At 44.0% G+C, this 20374-nt stretch overlaps 1 protein-coding gene across 1 annotated transcript in view; it reads left to right on the top strand.

The window, feature by feature from the left end:
- Positions 1–20374, top strand: part of syde2 (synapse defective 1, Rho GTPase, homolog 2 (C. elegans)) — a gene marked incomplete at its 5' end in the record, with an annotated part of 40076 nt that overhangs the window by 4974 nt on the left and 14728 nt on the right. Inside the window, 3 exons of the mRNA XM_084010916.1 lie at positions 4613–4905; positions 5146–5545; positions 14532–15670. Coding sequence (XP_083867042.1) covers positions 4613–4905; positions 5146–5545; positions 14532–15670 — 1832 coding nt within the window. The remainder of the gene's footprint in view (positions 1–4612; positions 4906–5145; positions 5546–14531; positions 15671–20374) is intronic.

Here is a 20374-nt window from a genome sequence, read left to right as displayed (position 1 = left end):
GAAAGGTCTTGATCTTCCCATCTTAATCACATCAGATAAGCAGCACAGATTTGGCACACAGGGCGCCATTGCTCAACAGTTTGATCTCATCAATTCTTGCTTGCTCAGTAGATTCAAACGTACAGAATGAGAATAATAAGGGAACACAATCCTCCTCGACTGCTGTCAAGTCATGTCAGAATTATGTGGCGTTTGGTTTCCTGTGTCTTTGTTACGGAGCCCCGGAGTTGTTGTTTTTTTTTGTTTAACATAAATTTGTCTTGTGTGGCGCGTCTGTACTTGGACAGATTTATGGAGGATGATAGCTCTAAAGACGTATCGGATGATTGAGAGGAAAATTCGGGAATCAGGGGTCATACCGGGATGGTTTATCAGATGAAGGAGTTGCACAATGACGTATGCAAAGAGCCTGGTGCAACCTAGCAATTTAAATGATTCATTATCTGGATTGTACTCAATGAGCTAGCAGCAAAATCTGTAGCTATAGCACGAAAGCTTTGTCTTTCAGTGCCATGTCTTAATTTTACCAGTGTTTTGGGTTTAATTGGGTCACACTGTTCTCTGTATAATACCCCCCTTAAGCATTTTTTTTTAAAAACAGAAACAATGAGACAAGACAGAGGACTTACAAAAGGAGTGCCAGTATTGAAAAGAATTTGGGGTTCAAGCCAACATATTGAGGAGGAAGTGACATTAGCATTAGCAGGCTGCGCTGCCAGGACGCCTCAACGGGATACAAGCGTTGACATGTTATGCAACCTTGGACGATCTTGGCCCCTGCGTCGGTGTAAAAAAGAAAAATCTACACGGAGAATCCTCATTTGCATATGTGTGTGAATGTCAACAGGAATGTATGGCACACTGCAAAAAAGATTCCCTCTGAAGGGGGGGGGGCTGAAAATCTGTATACACAACAGAGTGTTGTCTGTATAGAGGAGCAAACTAGCTGGTGTGTGTTTTGCACTTATCAAAAGAGGAGGCTCCATGAAGCAAAAGGAATTCAGGAAATAAAAGAAAAGCCTATGGGAAAGTGGATCAAGTGTTTTGTCTTAGAGGGGAGAACGATTCAGGCACTCAGAAGATTAAGACATGAATATAATTGGGCTTATTGTCGGGCTCATATGGCACGGGTTCATACCAGCGCAACCAGGAAATGAGCTTTTTCTTTATGTGTTTGCATTCCTTTCAGCACCTCAGACAAACGCATATCGCTCCTCCCCGTCCACCTCTCCCTGTCTTTTTGCTCTTTATGTTCCCACACAGACGTGCACCCTTGTATTATGTGCTCTGGCCATCTGTTACCTTCAGGTCAGGGGTGTGAGGGCCCTGAACGCATCATCGTCATGCCATCCCTAAGCAGGGAGCCATGGCTGTGTTTGCCCCGTACCGGATATTTGTCTTTTTCTATACATCGGGTACCGCCGCATTGTGAGTCAGCTTTGAAGAAGTCCTGAAATATTCTTCCCTGGTTTTCGCTAGCAATTTTTTAATTATCATCTAATCTGCAGGTTACTTTCTCGATTAATGAATTCGTTGTTTGATCTTAAGAATTCTGAATATTGGGAAAAAATGGGAAAAAAAACTATTACACCAGACAATGAAAAGCAGCAAATGTATAAACAACCGCAACACTGAGGAAACACTTTTTGCCTGAAAACGTAACTATTAATTGATTCTTGAATAAGATTAATCAACTTATTGTTGTAGCTCTACAAAAGTGCTAACTGATATGTTTTGTACGTCAGCAAAACACATTGTCATTTATATCTCTTAAATGTTCCTATTCTGCTTCAATGTTTTATATTCTTAGCGTCTTAGCCTCCAAGTGTCCAAGGAAATGTCTTTTTAATTGAGTATTTCAGTTAATACCTTTCCTTTTGAAGGAAAGCAGACACAGATTCTGTTTCGTCGGATACATTCAAGTCCAGAAAGAGAAACTGGATAGTGTTGTGATGGTTTCATATTTGACACCAGAGAAAATGATTGATATGTCTCTTATTAAGTGGAACCGGTGTCCTGCCGTTGCTCCGGGGAAGGCGTTCCTCCCCGCGAAGGAGTGCGACAGTGGAAGGAGACGGCGGGGAGGCTGTAAATCTGGAGCCGTGGCCTGGAATGCTGCTCATGTCAGAACACGCTTCCTCTTCCAGTTATGAAAGACCCCTGAAAGGAGATGGCATGCTGACAACAACTCCATGCACAACCATCTCACCTCTCTTTAGTCTTGCGTTGGCGGCGGAGTCTGCATTTTTCACAGATCCTTCACGGTCTTAAAAATCTTTCCCCCCTCTCCCATAAAATTTGAATCTCTACCTTTTTCCGATACCTTATTTACTTCATCCCCATACACAAGTGTGCGATAGTTCATTTTTTATCAGGACGTAAAACCAACGTAGTTTCTGCCTCTCTTATTTTCATCTTGAGCTTTTTTTTTGTTTCTTTGCTTTATAGTGAAATGCAATGTCTTTTTTTATTCCAGTTAACCTTCATTTGATGAAGAAACTCTTGATTAGAAACTAAAGAGCTGGTAGTTTTGGATCTGTCTTGCTCTTAAAAGCCCTTTAATATCATAAACTTTAAGGCTAGTGCACAAAAATATCTAACCATTGTAATATAGGCTACGTCTTCTATAGGCTTCCCCTTGTGTAGATTCAAATGTAAGTCTGCCTGTACACAGTGTTTAAACAAGGATCTCCAGGCCAGAACAGCTGAAAACAAACCGCCAACGCAGACCATTACTGCCTGCCAGCTTGAGCCTACACATGAACTCATTGGATTCAGTACAGCAGCAGAAACAAACTGCGTGTTTCCCCTTCACTCAGCGGGCGGCGCATGTAAAAAGCTACTGAGCTGCAGGCCCTCAAACACAACATAATCTAGGCTAATGCAAACACACTGCTGGCTCACGTTTCTGGCTGGAAACCTTGCTCGAATTAAACCGAGCAGAAAGGAAGAAGCACTTAAAGATGTGCTTCATATCCAGGCAGCGTGGAGGTCTGTTTGAATTTATATGAAACGGATGAGAGAGGAGAGCTGTGCTGGCTTTTTTTTTCCTTTCTCTTTTCCACTGTGGAGATTAGGAATGCTTTAAAAGTGGCCTCTGTTCTTGCCACTGAAATCTGTTTTTTATACTCAGCAGTGTCTTATATAATCAGCTGGAACGCGGAGGAATGGCTTACAGAAACAATTTCATCCCCTTTTATCGTACCTCTTCATGTCTGGAACAAAGTTGAGCAGCAAGTAAAGTTCAAGACTGGGTTTTTGTGTTGTGAGAGGAACTCCATCGTTGGGGATTATGGGATTTTGAGGCACTTGGGATGGCAGTGATTATTGCAAGTTGCTTAAAAAAAAAAAATCACCTTGTAGATCACAGGGAAGTCGGGTTCAGAGAGGCTGGTTGACTTCCAGGGAAAAGTAAATCCCAGTGGAGCCCTCTGCTCTCTCCCTGCCACTTTCAGGGCTTTGTCAATAAAAGCAACCAAGCAAAAAAAAAACCTTAGTCTCAATTGACTGAGTAGAAGTTATGCAATTTGAAACCATGTGATTTTTTTTTTTATTGTACTCGAGCTTTCTTTTCTTGGACTGCTCTGGATTATGACACAAAGCATTGTGGATTATTCTGACTCATTCACACACTTGTTTTAATATCACAGTCACACATGCACATACTGGATGCCCACTGATACGTAAAGTGAAAATATTCCACTCCAAGTGTGTAATTTTGGTGGATGTAGCCTGGCGTGCATGAAAATGCAATTCCTCGAGGAAAGGAGAAGTTGTCATTATAGCATGTGGAGGGGCTCGTCTGGGAGCCGCCGAGGATCAAAACAGCCGGCTGTACATGTTAGAGCAAGACCCTGCCCTCAGCACCTCGCTCTGCCCGTCACACACACACACACCTTGTGTAAAAAAAAAAAAAAAAAAGGTAAAGGTGTTTTTTAAATTCGGGGGCAAAACAAATTCTTACTATCTGATTGGAAAAATCATCAAAAAATGCATCGACACACTCTTTACCACGTTACTATCTCTATTATTTGTCCTTTTTCACTGCACATATCGCCACCGGCTGTACTTATTACTTATACACACACACACACACACCCTCCCCCTGTGCTCTATTTTCACAGCTGTAATGCTGGCGGTTTCTCGCTCTTTTTTTCCTCCAAGTTGCTGTGGAAGATATGTGCCTCCATCTCCCTGTGATCTCTTTTGAATACAAAGCCGACATCTTCCTGATGCTGACGCTCCTGAACTAAAAACTAACTGTGGTGGTTTGATTGAAAGGTTGACTTTGGTCGTGAAAACAAAATCACAATAGTCCATCCAAAGGTTATACAACATTCACAATCCATTGAGGCAAAGCAAAGATGTGGCTCTTTAAACGGAAATGACTAGAAGGAGAGACGATCAGGGAACTCTATAAATCCTCGTGGCGTTCAGCGTTTCCACACATGTGGTTTCTTGGCACAGATGTTTTTCTTCAACTTCACCGGACACGAATGGTATTGATTTAAAGTATATTAGTATACTTCAGTTAATAATTACTTTAATAATGGTCACAATGATGATTAGAAGTTGTAGCTCTCACACTTTCTGTTTCCGTCACACCCTCTAGCTTTCATTGAGAATGTCCAAACCCCCTGTGCTAATGGCCGGGAGGTGGGAAAGGCCAGTGAGTCCTCGTCATGGCGACCGCCGCTCACCACCATCACTGTCTCCAAGAAGCGCAACTGGCTGCAGCAGAGCTCCCTCGGGAAGGGTCAGTGCACAAAGGACGAGCTTCAGGGAATGCTGGGAGCTGAGGAGGAGGGCTGCCATCAGCCGCCACCTCATTCCAGTCCCTCTCCGGACCACCTGAGACCCTCAGTGGGGACTTCATCTCGCCCGGCCCGCCTCCACCTGCCTCAGGTTAGATCCGGCGTTAATCGGTGAACTTCACAGGTGCCTCAAAGGTGGATTTTGTTACCTTTGGGTGGAGCCAGGCTTGCGGTTTTCCTCTGTTTCCAGTCTTTATGCTCAACTAACCAGCATAAAGTCCTCGAATCGCCGAGGACGACCCGCCCACTGTCTTTTTCTCAAAGTGACATTTATGTTTGAAAATGTACAAGGAGAAAAAAAAGCTCATGGAAATCTTCTGTCTTGATTTAGATTAACGTGGGTCAGACCAAAGTGTCGCCTCAACCTCGGAGCGTAGACCCGGCCGAGGAGAACGATGCGGACGACGAAGGGGAGATCTGGTACAACCCGATCCCTGAGGATGAAGAGCTGGAGGCTTCTCGCCGACCCGCCGTCTGGCTGCTGGTCCCCCCTCGATCGGAGTCCCAGAGGAGGCCCAGCAGGGGAGGGGACGCGGGTCAAGGCGGCAGGAACACGGGGAGCGCCTGCAGCGCAGTCGGCCCGGAGGCGGTCGGGGAAAGCCCTGGTGGCGGTTCAGGAGACGGGAGTCAGGGGAATGCTGCACATTCCACAGAGGCAATACATCTGCACAGGCAGATGCTCGCGTGCAAACCTCAGGAGGAGGGAGGGCCTTCCACCAGCAGAGCCACAGGTAGAGCAAAAACAAAGACACATGCACACCTACGCATATTCTCACTTTCCGTCCCTTCTTGCTTTTTGTCGACTTCTTCATTCTGTCTTTCTTTCTTTTTTTATTGTCAGTCGTTTTGCCTCTCAGTCAGCAATTCTCAGCAGATTTTTGCGGTTGTGCACACCTTAAGCACAAATTAGCTGTTGACAATGTTTCCTAGCAACAGATGTATTTAGCTGGAAGATATTCCTGGCTTACTACAGCTCCACTCAGAAATATGTTAAGTATTTAAGTATTTAATTTCAACTTTAAGATGGTATAGCAAATAGAGGTTTTATGAATGTAGCATCCAAGCTAAGTTTTTTTGTTGTTGTTTTTCTTTGTTTAATAATAGCAGACCGGAGCTTTGGCTGTCTAATCGTATAATCATACTCCATATCAGTGTTCCTCATTAGTTAAACTCAGACAGACATTGGCCAGAAGGAATTCAACAGGCATTCCTTGTTTGGGAGGAAATAATATCCATTTATTTGCGACGGCACCTCACGCAGCGTGTTGTGAACTTTGTAAATTGGTGTTTCTTCAAGTTTCTTTTTTAGATCTCTTGCCTTCAACGCTTGCTCATTAAAACGGCTCTCAACGTTCATGCAGACACAAAAGAACAGATTCACGACCTGCAGAGTTTAAGTAGAATTAGCACAATTGCCTCGGAGGGCTCTTTCTCTGCTTTTTGATTTATGTGTTTGAGCTTGGAAATTGTTGACAAGTCTGGTCTACAGCGGCGGCATAATGGTGACAGCCAGCACACGGCTCCCTGTCTCTTAATAAGCTCAGAAGTTTTTTTTTTCTCACTTCCGACTTTTTTTGTTCTCTCTGATGTGGCAACATGGTAGTTTGAACCAATTGGCACATCTTGAGCTGAGCCTATAATTACAACTTTTGACAACACTTTTGTGTGGCACGCAACAGCCATTTCTAGTTGTAGGAGCACAAAGCCAGGCAGAACGCTTTTTGAGTACGCTGAGCGATATTTAAAACTTTAGCTTTCGTCTTCACAGCCACAGTTTTACAGCAGGAGGCAGGAAATAAGCTCAGAAGTCCGTTGTTCCCTGAAATACAACTGTTTTAAAAGTAGAAACGGCGAATCGTTAAAATGTTAATTCAAGAATCTAATTTAGACTCCAGTTTTTTCAAAACAATACTCATATAGCAACTATAAAGCTGCAGTTTACCTGGTAGAGTGGAACGTTTTTACATTATCTTTCGATACAAATCTCCCTGTGATGCGGACGCAGGTTTGATTGGCGCTGATAAACTCCTTGATCCTCATTGACAGGCATGAAACTCCTCTGACATAACATGTGGCTCTGTAAAACCCATCCTGAGAAATTCTCCTTGTAGGATTAGGATTAAACCAGTCCCAAATTAGTGTTAGTGCGCCGGCACATGAAAGCCGCTAATTAAATTTAGGCTATTTCTACCTGCAACCTTTTGACTGGTTTCAGGCCTATTTTGAAGTCCAGATGAAATGTTCTGCTATCATTAGTGCCTTTCATGTTGGGTTAGCGGATGAGTGGACATAACTGGAGGCTTTAGTCGATTGCTCAGCAATTTTAACAGAGAAGAAAACTTGTTCTGAGCTTCTGTGAACAGAAAGGCTTTTTAAGGTTTAATGTTTTAATGTTCACTGAGCTTCCTTTAAAAAAAACCCCCCAAAACAACCTCATTTACATCCTGTAATAAGCTTCTATTTCATGAAAGTAGCAGGTCTACGATAGTGTGGTTTTACTGGTGCTCTGACTGGTCGCCGTGAAAATGAGAAATGGGAACAGAAGTGATGTTTTTTTTTTTTTTCTTCTCCGCTCCGGAACTACCTCCCTCATCTGCAGCCTGTTGACTTTGCAATTGATTCCTGTGGATTTGGCGACGCCATCCCACACTTCACTGCAACTAGAAAGAGCAACAAGCCCCGGCTACGTGTCATCAACGGGGAACCGCTCATTACTGGTTGTTTGTGTGTGTGTGTGTGTGTGTGTGTGTGTGTGTGTGTGTCTTGTGGTCGCTGTTAACTTCTGAATGACACTGCACTCCTCCTCCACACACACTGGTTGGGAGGGTTGGTGAATGGTGAACAATGGTGAACAATGGTGAACAGCCTGCTGTGGCTGCTCACGCCATCCTGCATTCAGTGTCCAACTGGGTCTGTTTAGGGGCATGGATTATTATCAGAACAACATTTTTATGAAAGCTTTTGGATACTTTCCACTGATATGTCAGATAAACTGTAACTTCAGCTCAGTTGAGGAGCTCTCTGCTCAAAAACTGCAGGACAATTTCCTTTATGCCTTTCAAAGAGAAATTAAGTGCATAATTACCATCACAAATATAGATAGATAGATAGATAGATAGATAGATAGATAGATAGATAGATAGATAGATAGATAGATAGATAGATAGATAGATAGATAGATAGATAGATAGATAGATAGATAGATATACTTTATTGATCCCAAGCTGGGAAATTAGAGTGTAGCAGCAGCATTACACACAGTGACAACACAGTAACTAAAGATAAAGAACACAATATGTAAAAAAAAAAAAAAAAAAAAAAACATGTTGGAAGAGCAATATAAAAAGTATAAGGTTTAGATTTAGGTCATTTAGCAGACGCTTTTGTCCAAAGCGACTTACAATAAGTACATTTTTCAAAAGAAGGAAACAAGGAAACCACGACGTATCATTGCCGATAAAGTAAGAGCTAAAAATAGAACAAGTGTTAGGTCCTCATCTGAGTAAAGTAGTACTTTAAGAGCAACAGTGCTACGATCAGAGTGCTATAGGTAAGGGTATTTTTTTTTTTTGGGGGGGGGGGGGGGGGGGGGGGGGGGATAAGATGTATAAATCACATTGATTTATACACATTGCATTGTCATCGATGACTTAAAGGGCCCATTTATAACAACCCAACAACAGTCTCTTAGTTCTTGTACCACAATAGCAGAATAGGATATTCCATACCAAACTGTTGGTATTAGCATAACTGTTATCTTCACCACATCTTCTGCATGTGTTTTTTTGTAAATGTCTCCAGGCTTCATGGGTAATAATGGCCTTTGATGTAAGCTCTGGCAAAGGTCTTCAAGTGCAAGTGCAGCCACAGTGTTGAAATTCACTATATTGGTCCCAAACGTTTCTTCACAAACATGAGCCCATAGAGACTCCACTTTACTATCCGTGCAGCTCCAGATTTGACAGGCCCTTTCCTTGATTGAGCATGAATAAGAGCGCCTGCTGAATTAATGAAGCAGTGCAGATGTAGATGACTCCCCGTAACTATAGCTTCCCTCTGTCCGGCTGGCTGGTTCTTTTTCCCTCACCGGATGCACTCCAGACTCCTCGTGTGCTGCCTATTAACTGACTTTTTGTCCATCTGAATGCTCTATTTGTATGGAGAATAATGATTGATGGACTTTGGAGGGGGTGGCGAGCGTGGTGTGTTGCCAATCTCTTGTTCTTTAGCGCCTGTTTGGGGAATCTGACTTGGCCGGCGCTCAGAATGGGATCAGAGCTATTTCTGGGGGTTGTTTTGGTCGCGCTGGCTGCTGCGTTTTTTGAGAGTTTGCCCCGGCTGCTAAAGTTACATGAGAGTGCAAGCCTCTGAGCTCAGAGCCGGAATCTAATCTCGGCAGACGATTGCATGGTCGGAACTGGAGGAAGTCAATAACTCAGAGGCACACCGTTGTGAGGGCAGCGCTTCAAAACCGATTCCTTTGGATGTGAAGTTCAGATCACATAGTTTTCTCTTGCTCTTTCTTTCTGGTCTGCTCTTTATTTCATCAGCTGGTTGCTGTTGTGATGAAAAACTGATTTTATATTCAGAAAAATAATCTGCTTTAAACTGACATTTGGACAAAATACTTGCTGCCCACGTAATGTTCGAAGTAATGGGCAGTTTTCCACAGCCTCACTTTTGTGTTGCCTCTTGCATTCCACCACACAGCAGCTTTTAGCTCGTTTCTGTTGTTAGGATGGAATTGAAAAGGAGGCACCTTCCTACAACACAGAGTCAGTGGAGGGCCGTTGTTTTCCCCTTCTATTGTGGTCAGCACTCTACAGTCTCTATAGTGTAGTTCAGCCGGTAGAGAATCTGATCTTGACTATGTATCTGATGGGAGGTTTTCCAGTTTCCCCAAGTGCTATTAAATATAGCTGCAACTCACCATCGTCACTATTGATTAATATGTTGAATATTACTTCAATAAAATGGTTAAAAAGAATTCTGGGAAAACAATTTCCTAGAGCCCAAGGTGATATCTTTTTGTTTCCTGTTTTTGGCCCAACAGTCATAAACTAAAGCAGATTCAGTTTATGCTGATAAAAAAAGTGCTGCTCATTCAGGTGGGCACACTGCAGAAAACCGAGAATGTTTGGCCTTTGCCAAATTATTTTTAATTATTTGATTTAATTGTTATTTTGTCTCACTGCCTCTTTGTGCCATCAACAATAAAATCCTCACTTATTCTGTGGGTTGAAATCAGCATTTATTTATTTATTACAATAAAGAAGCTCAATTGTAAAAACAGTAAATTAAGATTGTATCTCCATTAATTGCTCCGTGCTGGAAATGGTTTGCTTTGCTTTTGGATTAAAGAAGTCCTTCGTCCACACTCATCACGTAGCTGTCAGTGCTTGTTGTCCGGGCCGCTGTGGCTGCAGGTTGTCTGGAATTAGCAGCCACTCTGTCGGCCGAGAGCAGGAATGCCTGCAGTGGTAGGCGAGCCGGGCGACATGAGGGCCGCTTTGGCAGGGGGCCATGTTGTGCTAGTGAGAAGGCCTGCCTGCTTGGATATATTAGCAGGGGTTTTGTAACTATTGTAATGAAAGGGCCGGGGCTCCTGCGGCCCCTGAAAGGCCTTCCGAGCACTGAATGATTTAGAGGCAAAAGGAGAGGAAGCAGCACAGAGCCGGCCCTCGGTCACTGAGTCAAGAAACTACAGGACAAGTATGCCATTCACCAGTTTATTTACACTCCCCTTGTTTGTCAGCACACCCTGGTCCTTTCTGTTTTTACATCTAACACACACATTTGGCAGGTTGTACGGACACACATACACACACACACACACACACACACTCAAGTGAATACAAGTGGTTTTCCACGGGTAATCAGGAACAGCAGATTATTGTCTCCTTCTAAGGCTTATCAGAGTATTCTGTGTGTGTGTGTGTGTGTCTCTCTCTCTCTCTCTCTCTGACAAAAACAGACACACATTGTTGTAGGAAAGGTGCCTAATATTGTATCACGGGAGGACATTTCACAATCTCTCACTATTATTTACATCTTGGCGTTGGCTAGAGGGACATGATGGATGACACAAATACCAGCCCTATTTGATAATGATCAGGTCGTCCCTCGCACACACACACACACACACACACACACCCTCCTCCTGCACCTGTCTGGTGCCAGCATTGTGAAAAAAGCCCTCGTCATAAATTCCTGGGCTTTGTTACGAAGTGTCTGTGGCCGGGTGCCCGAGGACGGCTGCAGGGTCACAGAGGGCATGTGTGTGTTTGTCACAATGCACGCATATTTACATGCATTCTCCCTTTGTGTTACAGTAATACGCCGAGTGCATGTGCGTGTTAAAGTGTTGGGGGTGGGCCGCGTTAGCCAGCTCAGGTGTCTCCCAGAGAAATGCAGACCTTTTGCCCTTTGACCCGGGAACATGGCCCTGGAGGGTTGGGTGTCAATCCATTGCCCCTGAACCTCAGCTAGTGAGGTGTCGCGTTACTTTCCTGGCTGCCGTCACAAGGCCAAAGGCTACAGAGGACACAGCTGCATGTGTGTAAAGCCACAGTCATTAACCACGCAGCGGTCGTGAACTGAGCCGCCTTACAGGGCGAGTGGACGTAGCCCCGCTTAGTTTTGATTCTTACTTTTTAAGTCTCTCCAGTCATGTGAGATGGGAGTGTTTGAGAGTATGATATGGACATCGATGTTGTCTTTTCTGTGTCCCGCGTCTGCAAACTTACAGCTGTCACATGCAGTATGATCCGGCAGTTTGATTGATATCAGTTTAATACTATGGATGGTATTATTCTGATATTGATATACCAAATATTGAAAAATGTACTAAATTCTCCTTCACTGTTGACTTATTCTTTGCTCAGATGTCTACCTTAAGGAACATATTTTTGGACTTTATTTTAAGTTTTTATTTAACATTAATGCGTTGTGCAATTTGGCATATTTTGTTAAAAGAAAGCCAAACATTGAAACCTGTTTATAATCCCCAAAATAAATAGTTACTAACTTCAAACTATATGATACCGTCAGCAATCACAGCTAATCCCAATATGGCAACTATGTACAAAATGATATAAAATATAATATGATTACATTCAATGCAATGAAGTATGTTTCTCTGTTATGCTTCCTTGGTTTGTGTTCACCCAAAACTTCCCAAACCCCTTTTGTCAATGTGACAGATTCATTCATTTTTATGACATAATGTTTGTAAAACGACGACTATAGGATCATATCAACATGATACAAATGCATGGAAAGTTGATAAATGATAACATTTACAGGTCATGTAGTGTTTCCACATTAATAAGTAATGACCAGTTTAAACTAGAGACATGAGTATAGTTCCTGTAAAAGAATGATGGCAATGCTCACCGCTTATGTCGCTAATTACATTCTACTTGTATCAAACATTTTGGTTCTTATTTGTGCTATTAATGATCAGTACAGTGTGTGGAGAAATTAAGATTATAGGGGACCTCAAATGTTACACTGTTTCGTCATGCAGAAGGAATTTCACTCCTGGAAGCCTTGTTTTGGGATCTGACCGGGGCTCTCAGTGTACTCGACCCCACCCCAGATGTTGTTTGCACCTCCAGTGCCCTCCGCCCATGTTCTCCCTTCTCAGAGTGCTCTGTGTCTATTATTGGCAGGAAGCCGTGACAGGGAAGGCTACTCAGCCAGGGGGGAAAAGGAGGCTAAACATGGTTTGGTGAGGAATGTGAGAGAACAGCCGTATTCATTTGTACATTCACCAGCCGGCTTGCCAGCCTTCCCGTCCACCATCCAGACCTCTGAGTGCCTGGACAAGGGGCGCCTTTGTCCCCCATCTGCTGGCTACACCCTGCCCTGCTCCTGCCCCCCATCTTACCCTTCTCTCCATCCTGTTGCACCTCCTCTGCCTCCCTCCTTTCACTCGTGGGCCCTTCGCCCCAGAATAGCACAGCAGGTCCCCTCTGAAAATAGAGCTGGTGATGTTGGCAGGGTCAAGCTCTCTCTCTCTCGCTTCTTTCAGCGTTGTATCTCTCTCTGTTTTCTCTTTCTCTCCTACAGAAGTACGGTTTTTGAGGTTTATTCAGAGGAAGTAATTAGCTGATAAAAACAACTAAAGCATGTACATTTGCAATCCCAAATCATGGATGAAATTAATATCAAATGAAATGTCTAAATAGCTCACCGGCCCTTAGGGGTAGCGTCCTGTTTACCGGGTCTTAAAGCACTCCTCCCAAGGCCTGGAGAAGGAACACCCTTCCTGCAGAGTCATGTAATCTGCAGTGGACCCACGCAGCGAGGTATTCCCTCTAAAGTGTAAAAAAAAGGAAGGTTAGCTTCAGAGGAGACCTTATTAAAAGACAGCTGTATATAGAAAATAGCTGCTTTTCCTCAAGCTTCCCGTTGGGCAAATAGCAGGATGCCCATAATTTGACAAATTCCACTTTAATCACTGAAATGGCTCTTTTCCAAGTCTTTCTCTTTCTCGTCTCTTCTCTTGCCAGATAGATTATTTAAATGCTTTCAGGCTAGTGATCACCAGGTAGTGTAAAGTGGGTTTATAGAGCTTTTTCTTTTGTTGTTGCTGAAAACAGCCGCCTGCCCAGAGGAGTGACAGTGAACCAAAACAGCCATGTTTCAGGGCTTAAAAGCAAAACGATCAGGTGAAAGACACTAAAAGGCTCTTTGGCACTGAGACGAACTGCAGACTCTGATAATGTGCATAGTGGTGATAATGATTAGAAATATCAATCATAACAGCTTTAAACATTATAGACTAATAGCCCGGCCACAGAAAGGCTCTTGTTTGATAAGCAATCTGTTGAGAAAATAGCATAGATAAAAGTTAAAGCTCCGTCCTGCAGACTAAACAATGGCTGTCACTCCCGTGTACAACTCTAGACACTGAAATGTACACGTCGAAGACGTCTCGTTAAGTGGAAACTGCCTACACGGTTGAAGCCGAATGTTATCCAACCCGAATAATGACGGAGTAACACTAGCTCAGCCCCGAAGCAGTCGGTGTCTCCAGACAGACGTTTCCCTGCTCGGAGACCTGTTTTTCTTGGAGCTGCAGCTAAAGACTTCGATTTCCTTAGTGTTTGATTGAACGAAGCCCACAAAATGTGCCTTTGTGAAGAATTTAATTTGTTTTATTTTTGAATCCTGTTAATTATCTAAAATCACTGTCTGGGTTTACATATGTAGGCGTTAACTGTGTGTGTGTGTGTGTGTGTGTGTGTGTGTGTGTGTGTGTGTGTGTGTGTGTGTGTGTGTGTGTGTGTGTGTGTGTGTGTGTGTGTGTGTGTGTGTGTGTGTGTGTGTGTGTGTGTGTGTGTGTGTGGATTACTGGGTTGCCTGTAAACCTAATCACTTGATGATGTGCCGTGAAGGTGTAGGTCTTTCTGAGAGACTGTAAATTATGGCTTATGCACACTTTGCCTTCGGTTTTGGTCTTTTCTTTCCTGTCTGTCTTCTCTGGACATCTGAACAGTAATGTGTAATCATGGCAGTGGGGAGGCTTGTCTAGTGGAACAGTGATTACTGAGACTTTAAGAACGTGTGACCGGTCGTACCCACTTGCCCAAAAATTGCTTTCTAAATATGTTCCCTGCCTGTAAAAAAAACGTGTCAACCAAAGAGAAGTCTGAATAAAAAATGTGTCGTGTTCTTCTTTTAATCAGTTCCCTGTTATTTCCTCTGTAGATGGTCCTGAGCTGCCCAACGCCGTCGGCTCCCCTCCCTCCAGCCCGAACCCGGCCAAGAAGAGCAGCTCCATCAACTGGTCCTTCCCTGACAAGATCAAGTCCCCGCGCACCGTCAGGAAGATCTCCATGAGGATGAAGAAGCTTCCGGAGCTCAGCCGAAAGCTCAGCGTCAAGGGGACCCCGAGTAGCAGCAACAGCGGCAGCACCGGGAGCACTCACTTAGAGCCCAGAGCCCATTCTCCCCGAAATAACACGGGTGGGTCGGAGGCCCTCCCCCATTCCTCGGGCCCTCCCAGATTGGCGGCGTCTGGGAGCGGGCACGCCCGCCGCAACGTGATCTCGCGCTACCACCTGGACAGCAGCGTGTCCACGCAGCACAGCTTCAGCAAGAAGAAGAGTAACGGCAGCTCAAAGTCGGCCAGTAAAGGTGGCTACCTCAGCGACGGGGACTCGCCTGAGCTGGTGGCCAAATCTGGGAAGCACAGCTCTGCCGAGGGGAAGGGAGGGAAAGGCAAGGACACGGAAACGGGAGGTGGGAGCTGTAAACTTAACGGCACGGAGCTGGACATTGATGCGTTCCGCCATTACAGCTTCACGGAGCAGCCCAAGTGCAGCCAATATATATCCGGACTGATGAGCTTGCACTTTTATGGCGCCGAGGACCTCAAACCTCCGCGCGTCGACTCTAGAGACGTCTACTGCGCCATCCAAGTGGACTCGGTGAATAAAGCACGGACTGCTCTTCTCACATGCCGAACTACCTTCCTAGACATGGACCACACCTTCAACATCGAACTGGAGAACGCCCAGCACCTGAAGCTCGTGGTGTTCAGCTGGGAGCCCATGCCGCGACGCAACCGCGTCTGCTGCCACGGCACCGTGGTTCTGCCGGCGCTCTTCCGGGTGACGCGAAGCCACCAGCTGGCGGTGAAGCTGGAGCCGCGGGGCCTGATCTACGTCAAGCTGAGCCTGATGGAGCAGTGGCAGAACTCGTTGGACGGCGGGCCGGATGGAGACAGGGAGCCCCAGGTGTTCGGCGTGGAGGCGTGGCGGGTGGTGGAGAGGGAGAACACGGGGATGATGGTCCCGCTGCTTATAACCCAGTGCATCAATGAGATTGAAAAGAGAGGCTGCCAGGTGAGTCAGCGTATGGTTGAAAGAAGAAACAGGTGACACTGTGGCGAGCTGTGTTTCTGCTGGTTATGATTTGTGCTGCAGGTTTTTTTTCCATGATTTGTCCATCCTGACAGAATATCAACAAATCCTCACAGTTGATATGCAGCAAATATGATATAAATGATTGATTAGTTGTTAAATGTGTTGTTGATTGATGAATTGACCAAAGATGTCAGCACTTAGGACTGTAAATAGTGATTATGTTAGAGAGTTTAGTGACATCTTCCAATGTCAGACCAGCAGTCCAACCCAGAGATATCAAAGTCATAATGAAATACAGGCAAGAAAAGGAGCTTAGATTTCCAAAGTTAGAAACAAAAAAATGTTTGGGTTTTTTTCTTGAACATGATACATTTATTACATGAAGAATAGTTTATTTTCTGTCGATCGATTAATTGGACGTGGGACGTCTGCTGCTCGCCCTGCAGCCTCTTACGGTGCTTCGAATGGACAGAAGAGATGCATCACACTTCATGATGTCTCTGAGCCTTCCTGCGGCTGGCTGAATTTAAGAGACTGACGTGGTGGTGGTGATGGTTGTGTCGATGGTGCGGTGTTTGCCAGGATCACATGATGGTCTCTTGTTTTGTCCCCCTCCTCCATTTTTCATGTGCTCTTTGAAGCCCAGCGAGAGGCGGCGGCGTTTCTCCTAATTAGAGCTGAGACAGCGGCAGTAAAAGTGTCTGGCCAGTGCTCCTGACTGATCACTCTGGGGGGGCATGCCAGGGGCAGCGGGTGCCTGGGGCCGGCAGACAAACATTAGGCCTCTCCAAGGAGCTTGTCTGTCAAAGCAGACCCCGCCCTCCGCCACAAGTGCAACATGCCTGACTTCTAGTAACAACAGCAAGCAGAGAAACTGACTTCACTCACTGGACTCATTCGATTTCTGGCTTGTGAGTAGATTATAGTTGGTAGTGCATCAGACTATTAATCTATTGAATGGTTTTTTTTTTTATTTAGTTGATCAAACTTTTTATAGATCAAATCATTTTGGTCTATAAAATGTGAGCGAGCACAAATAAGATAACATAAGGTAATTCTTTTAATTTACAAATGGCTACCTGCAACATCAGTTCAATGATATACAACGAAGAAGACCAGTTTCTTGTTTTGTCAAGCCAAAATTTTAACAAATATAACAAATATATTTGTTTTGTTGATATGTTGATTCTTTTTTCAATACAATTAATCTACAAAATATCTCAAAAAAATTCAGATGCCTGTTTTGTCCAAGAAAATTGGGCGTATTTATTTGAATATATTTCTTAATATACCAGTATTGTCTCTCTGAGCACGGTGATGAGGAAAGGGAACTTTCAGGCCTCTTGCAAAACATAGTACTAGTATCTGTAGTTAACACTTTTATTGTTTAGATTCAGCCACATTTCCCTCAAGAATTTCCTTTAAAGTTTTGTCAAATCACTGCATGAATGCAATTACATTACATTTCCAATTAAAAAGAAGGAAAGATAACTGTTACGGGACCAATCGTTTCCAGCCTGTTAGCTCAGATTTCGTCATGTAATTCGCCCTGCACTGTATTGCCATATAGCGGTCGCCATCTGTGTCTGTCTCTCCTCGTTTGCCTCAGTTTCTCCCTCCGGCTCCGTTTTGCACTCCGTATCTGACACTGCTTGTCTGCCGTCCCTCACATTGTTTCTGCTGCGCTATCTGCAGCGCAGACAGAGTATCAGCCTGAGATCAAGTGTGAGGGCTCCCCCAGGTTGCAGGCAGACAGGGGTTAGGACAGGGCCGACACCAGATCCCCGAGGAATTTCTGCAGGTTGTGTCACTGAAGCACGCATGGCCAGACGTGCAGCGGTGTGCCTTTACAAATGATTATGTGGATTCTTGCTGGGGAGACTCTCCATCGCCGTCTCTTAGAAAATGAGTGTCCTCGGGGCTTCTCCAAGCTTTTAAGATGCACGAAGATTGTGGGCGTTTTGAAAAGACTGCACATAAAGCCCGCGTGTGAGAGTGGAGTTATGAATGTGAGCACTCGGTACCCATTAAAAAGAGACTGGTTTTAGAAAAAGGATCCATCTGCAGTAACCCACATGCTTCTATACGTGGCAGTAATGCAGATGTTGTGACATGTTATGAATTACTATGCAGATGCGCCATTTTAGACGAGAGCAGACTTCTTAGCGTTGTGGGTAAAGGTTTGAGTTTTCAGACGTTGAACCAGTAACATTGCTGGCTTCATCTTTCTGGCTTTTGTGTGTTCAGACATAAGTGTATGTTATGTAAATATTCCATAATGGCTCTTTTCAAACATGACAGGACTGCAACAATGTTTGGGCTTCATGTGGCATCCGACACGGACGAAAGACTGATAGAAACAAGATGTTCTTCTGGTTTCTCACCGGCTTGTTAATCAATTATTTTGCACTTGAAGACATAATGATCATAAGCATTGCGCTTGACTCTGATCTCAGTACCGGATCCCCAATATCTTGACAGGGTTGTATTGTCAAATATTTTTAACAGTTCTTAAGCATCATTTAAAAGTAGTTGTGACTCCCCTTTATTCCCACTGGCTTACTGCGTAGTCATACAAGAGAAGTGTTTTTCTTTTCTCTTTGTTCAGCACTTTGAGGAGAAAAAAATCAAAACAATTTTTTATATACTGATCTGACTGATCTGAGTATTTTTTTTGGTTTAACTTTTTTTTTTTGTACAATACAAGAATAGATTCTCTCATCTATTTCAGCCTATTAACCTCTGGCCTTTTTGTTTATGTGATGGTATTCAAAAGTTATGGTTAGATATTTGGAAATGTCCATCCTGTATGAATATGTATGAAAAAGTGACTTTGGAGCTTTTGTTAAATTTCTCATTCGTTAGCATTTGTTGTCTCTTCTTTGCGCTGTGCGATAATAAACTGAACGTAATCTTATCAGACAAAACTAGACTTCTAAAACATGGCACTTAATTGACAATAAAACAAAGCCCAATTAACTGATTGATCTAGAAAATAATCCAGATTAATGACTATGCAGTCCTGCTTTTGTTCTCAGTTACAATTATTAACTAAGGTTTGTGTGTTTGCTCTCTTGTCACATGTTTACATTCAAACATGTTTTTTTCATTGAGAACAACAGTGATTCATCTTTAGAGGAAGTCACCATCTTGGTTCACTAACTGGTCGAACGCTTAAGAGCATTAATGCATTCAAATGCATTTTCCATTCTTTCCTTTGATGTCTCTATAATGTCTTTAAACTAATCCCAGACCCCCACCAAAAAAAAAAAAAAAAAAAAAAGTCCCATCACTGGTTTTAGAGTGACTGAGCATCCACATTCCTGTCGGGGGAACTCATTTGGTTTTGTGGTCATTGTATCTGCCTTATTTGGCATATAGCTCTTGGCTGGCGCTGCCGGTTGTGTTGCCCGGCAGCCACGGTGCACGAGTGCTAAGTCCTCTTTTTGCTAACAGCTGTTCCACGCCTGCACTCAGCTCTCCTCCAAAGAGAGACTTTTTCTTCTGGGAGGGGGGGGGGGGGGGGGGTCTGAATGGACTTGTTGTTCATTGTGCCCAGTGACTTCTGTTTACTCTTACACAAAGGCAAATCCCTGCCTAATCTGTGCTCCTCTCTCCCTCTCGTGTGAGCTTTAGAAAACACTGCTCGACTCCACGAAACAGTCGGTCTGGCGGGGAGACGTGATAGTCCTCCTACGCTGGAGCCAGGAGAGACCGGCAGCGTGTGTGTGTGTGCGTATTTGTGTTTGTGTGCGACTGGATCCCGACCCGCCATTCACAGCCCACTGACTTAACGCGTTACCGGGGCAACCGCACCAGTTGCTCTGCCATGCCACATACCAGACAGACACATGTAGGAGAAATTATGGCATGTCTGTAGGCTCGACCTAATCCCGACATAACAAGGGGACACTGGTGCCAAGTTTCAACTATCCAATGTCCACGCCTGCAGGAAAGAGTTCCTCGAGGTCACGCTCAGGAGGCTCAGATAAAGAAACATTAACGCTTTACGGCACGGTGCTTCCATTTCTAATGCCGAGCTGTCAGCTGGGTTTTTAGAAGAGATTGTGTTCATGCATTCAGTCATAAAGAGGCAACATTTTTATCACACCTTTGAGTGTAGTTCGGCAAAATTCTGTAGTGAGGAAAGTTGAGCATGTATTGAAAATGATGCACAGCGGTGTTCATTGTGTACAATCAAAAAGTATGATTTCATAAGCAACAAAATGCACCGTTGCTTCATTTCGATCCATGCAGGAATGTTTTGGCTCATGTCAGCACTGTCATGCTGTGTAACTGACTTCACTGGGTCATTGTGACTTCTCCCTTTGTTCCTCTGCGTTGTAACACGTCAGACAAATATGTCAGTTTTGGTGAACAAGAGTTATGTCATCTAATGTAAAGGTTTAAAACAAACACGCTCTGTGGAGAAGATGCAGCTGGTGGTCGGTCTCTTTGGACCAAAACAAAAATTGTCAAAATAAAGTCGATGAAAAGTAGAATATCTGGTTTGTTTGGTAAGAATAAGTGAATCCTGGTGTCGGGTGTCCCATCAGAAAGTGAACCCTGTTAAATGTAAAGTCTAATATGTTTTCTGTTGCTCAAAACACACTGACGTTTCAGACGCGCATGGATTTTCCACGAAAGTAGTTCTGGCTTCTGTCCAGCTCATTGTTTGAGTTC

The sequence above is a fragment of the Eutrigla gurnardus genome (assembly GCF_963514095.1).
Source record: "Eutrigla gurnardus genome assembly, chromosome: 6".
Taxonomy (NCBI): Eukaryota; Metazoa; Chordata; class Actinopteri; order Perciformes; family Triglidae; genus Eutrigla; species Eutrigla gurnardus.
Note: the sequence above shows the minus strand (reverse complement) of the source record. Positions and strands in the feature narration are given on the sequence as shown.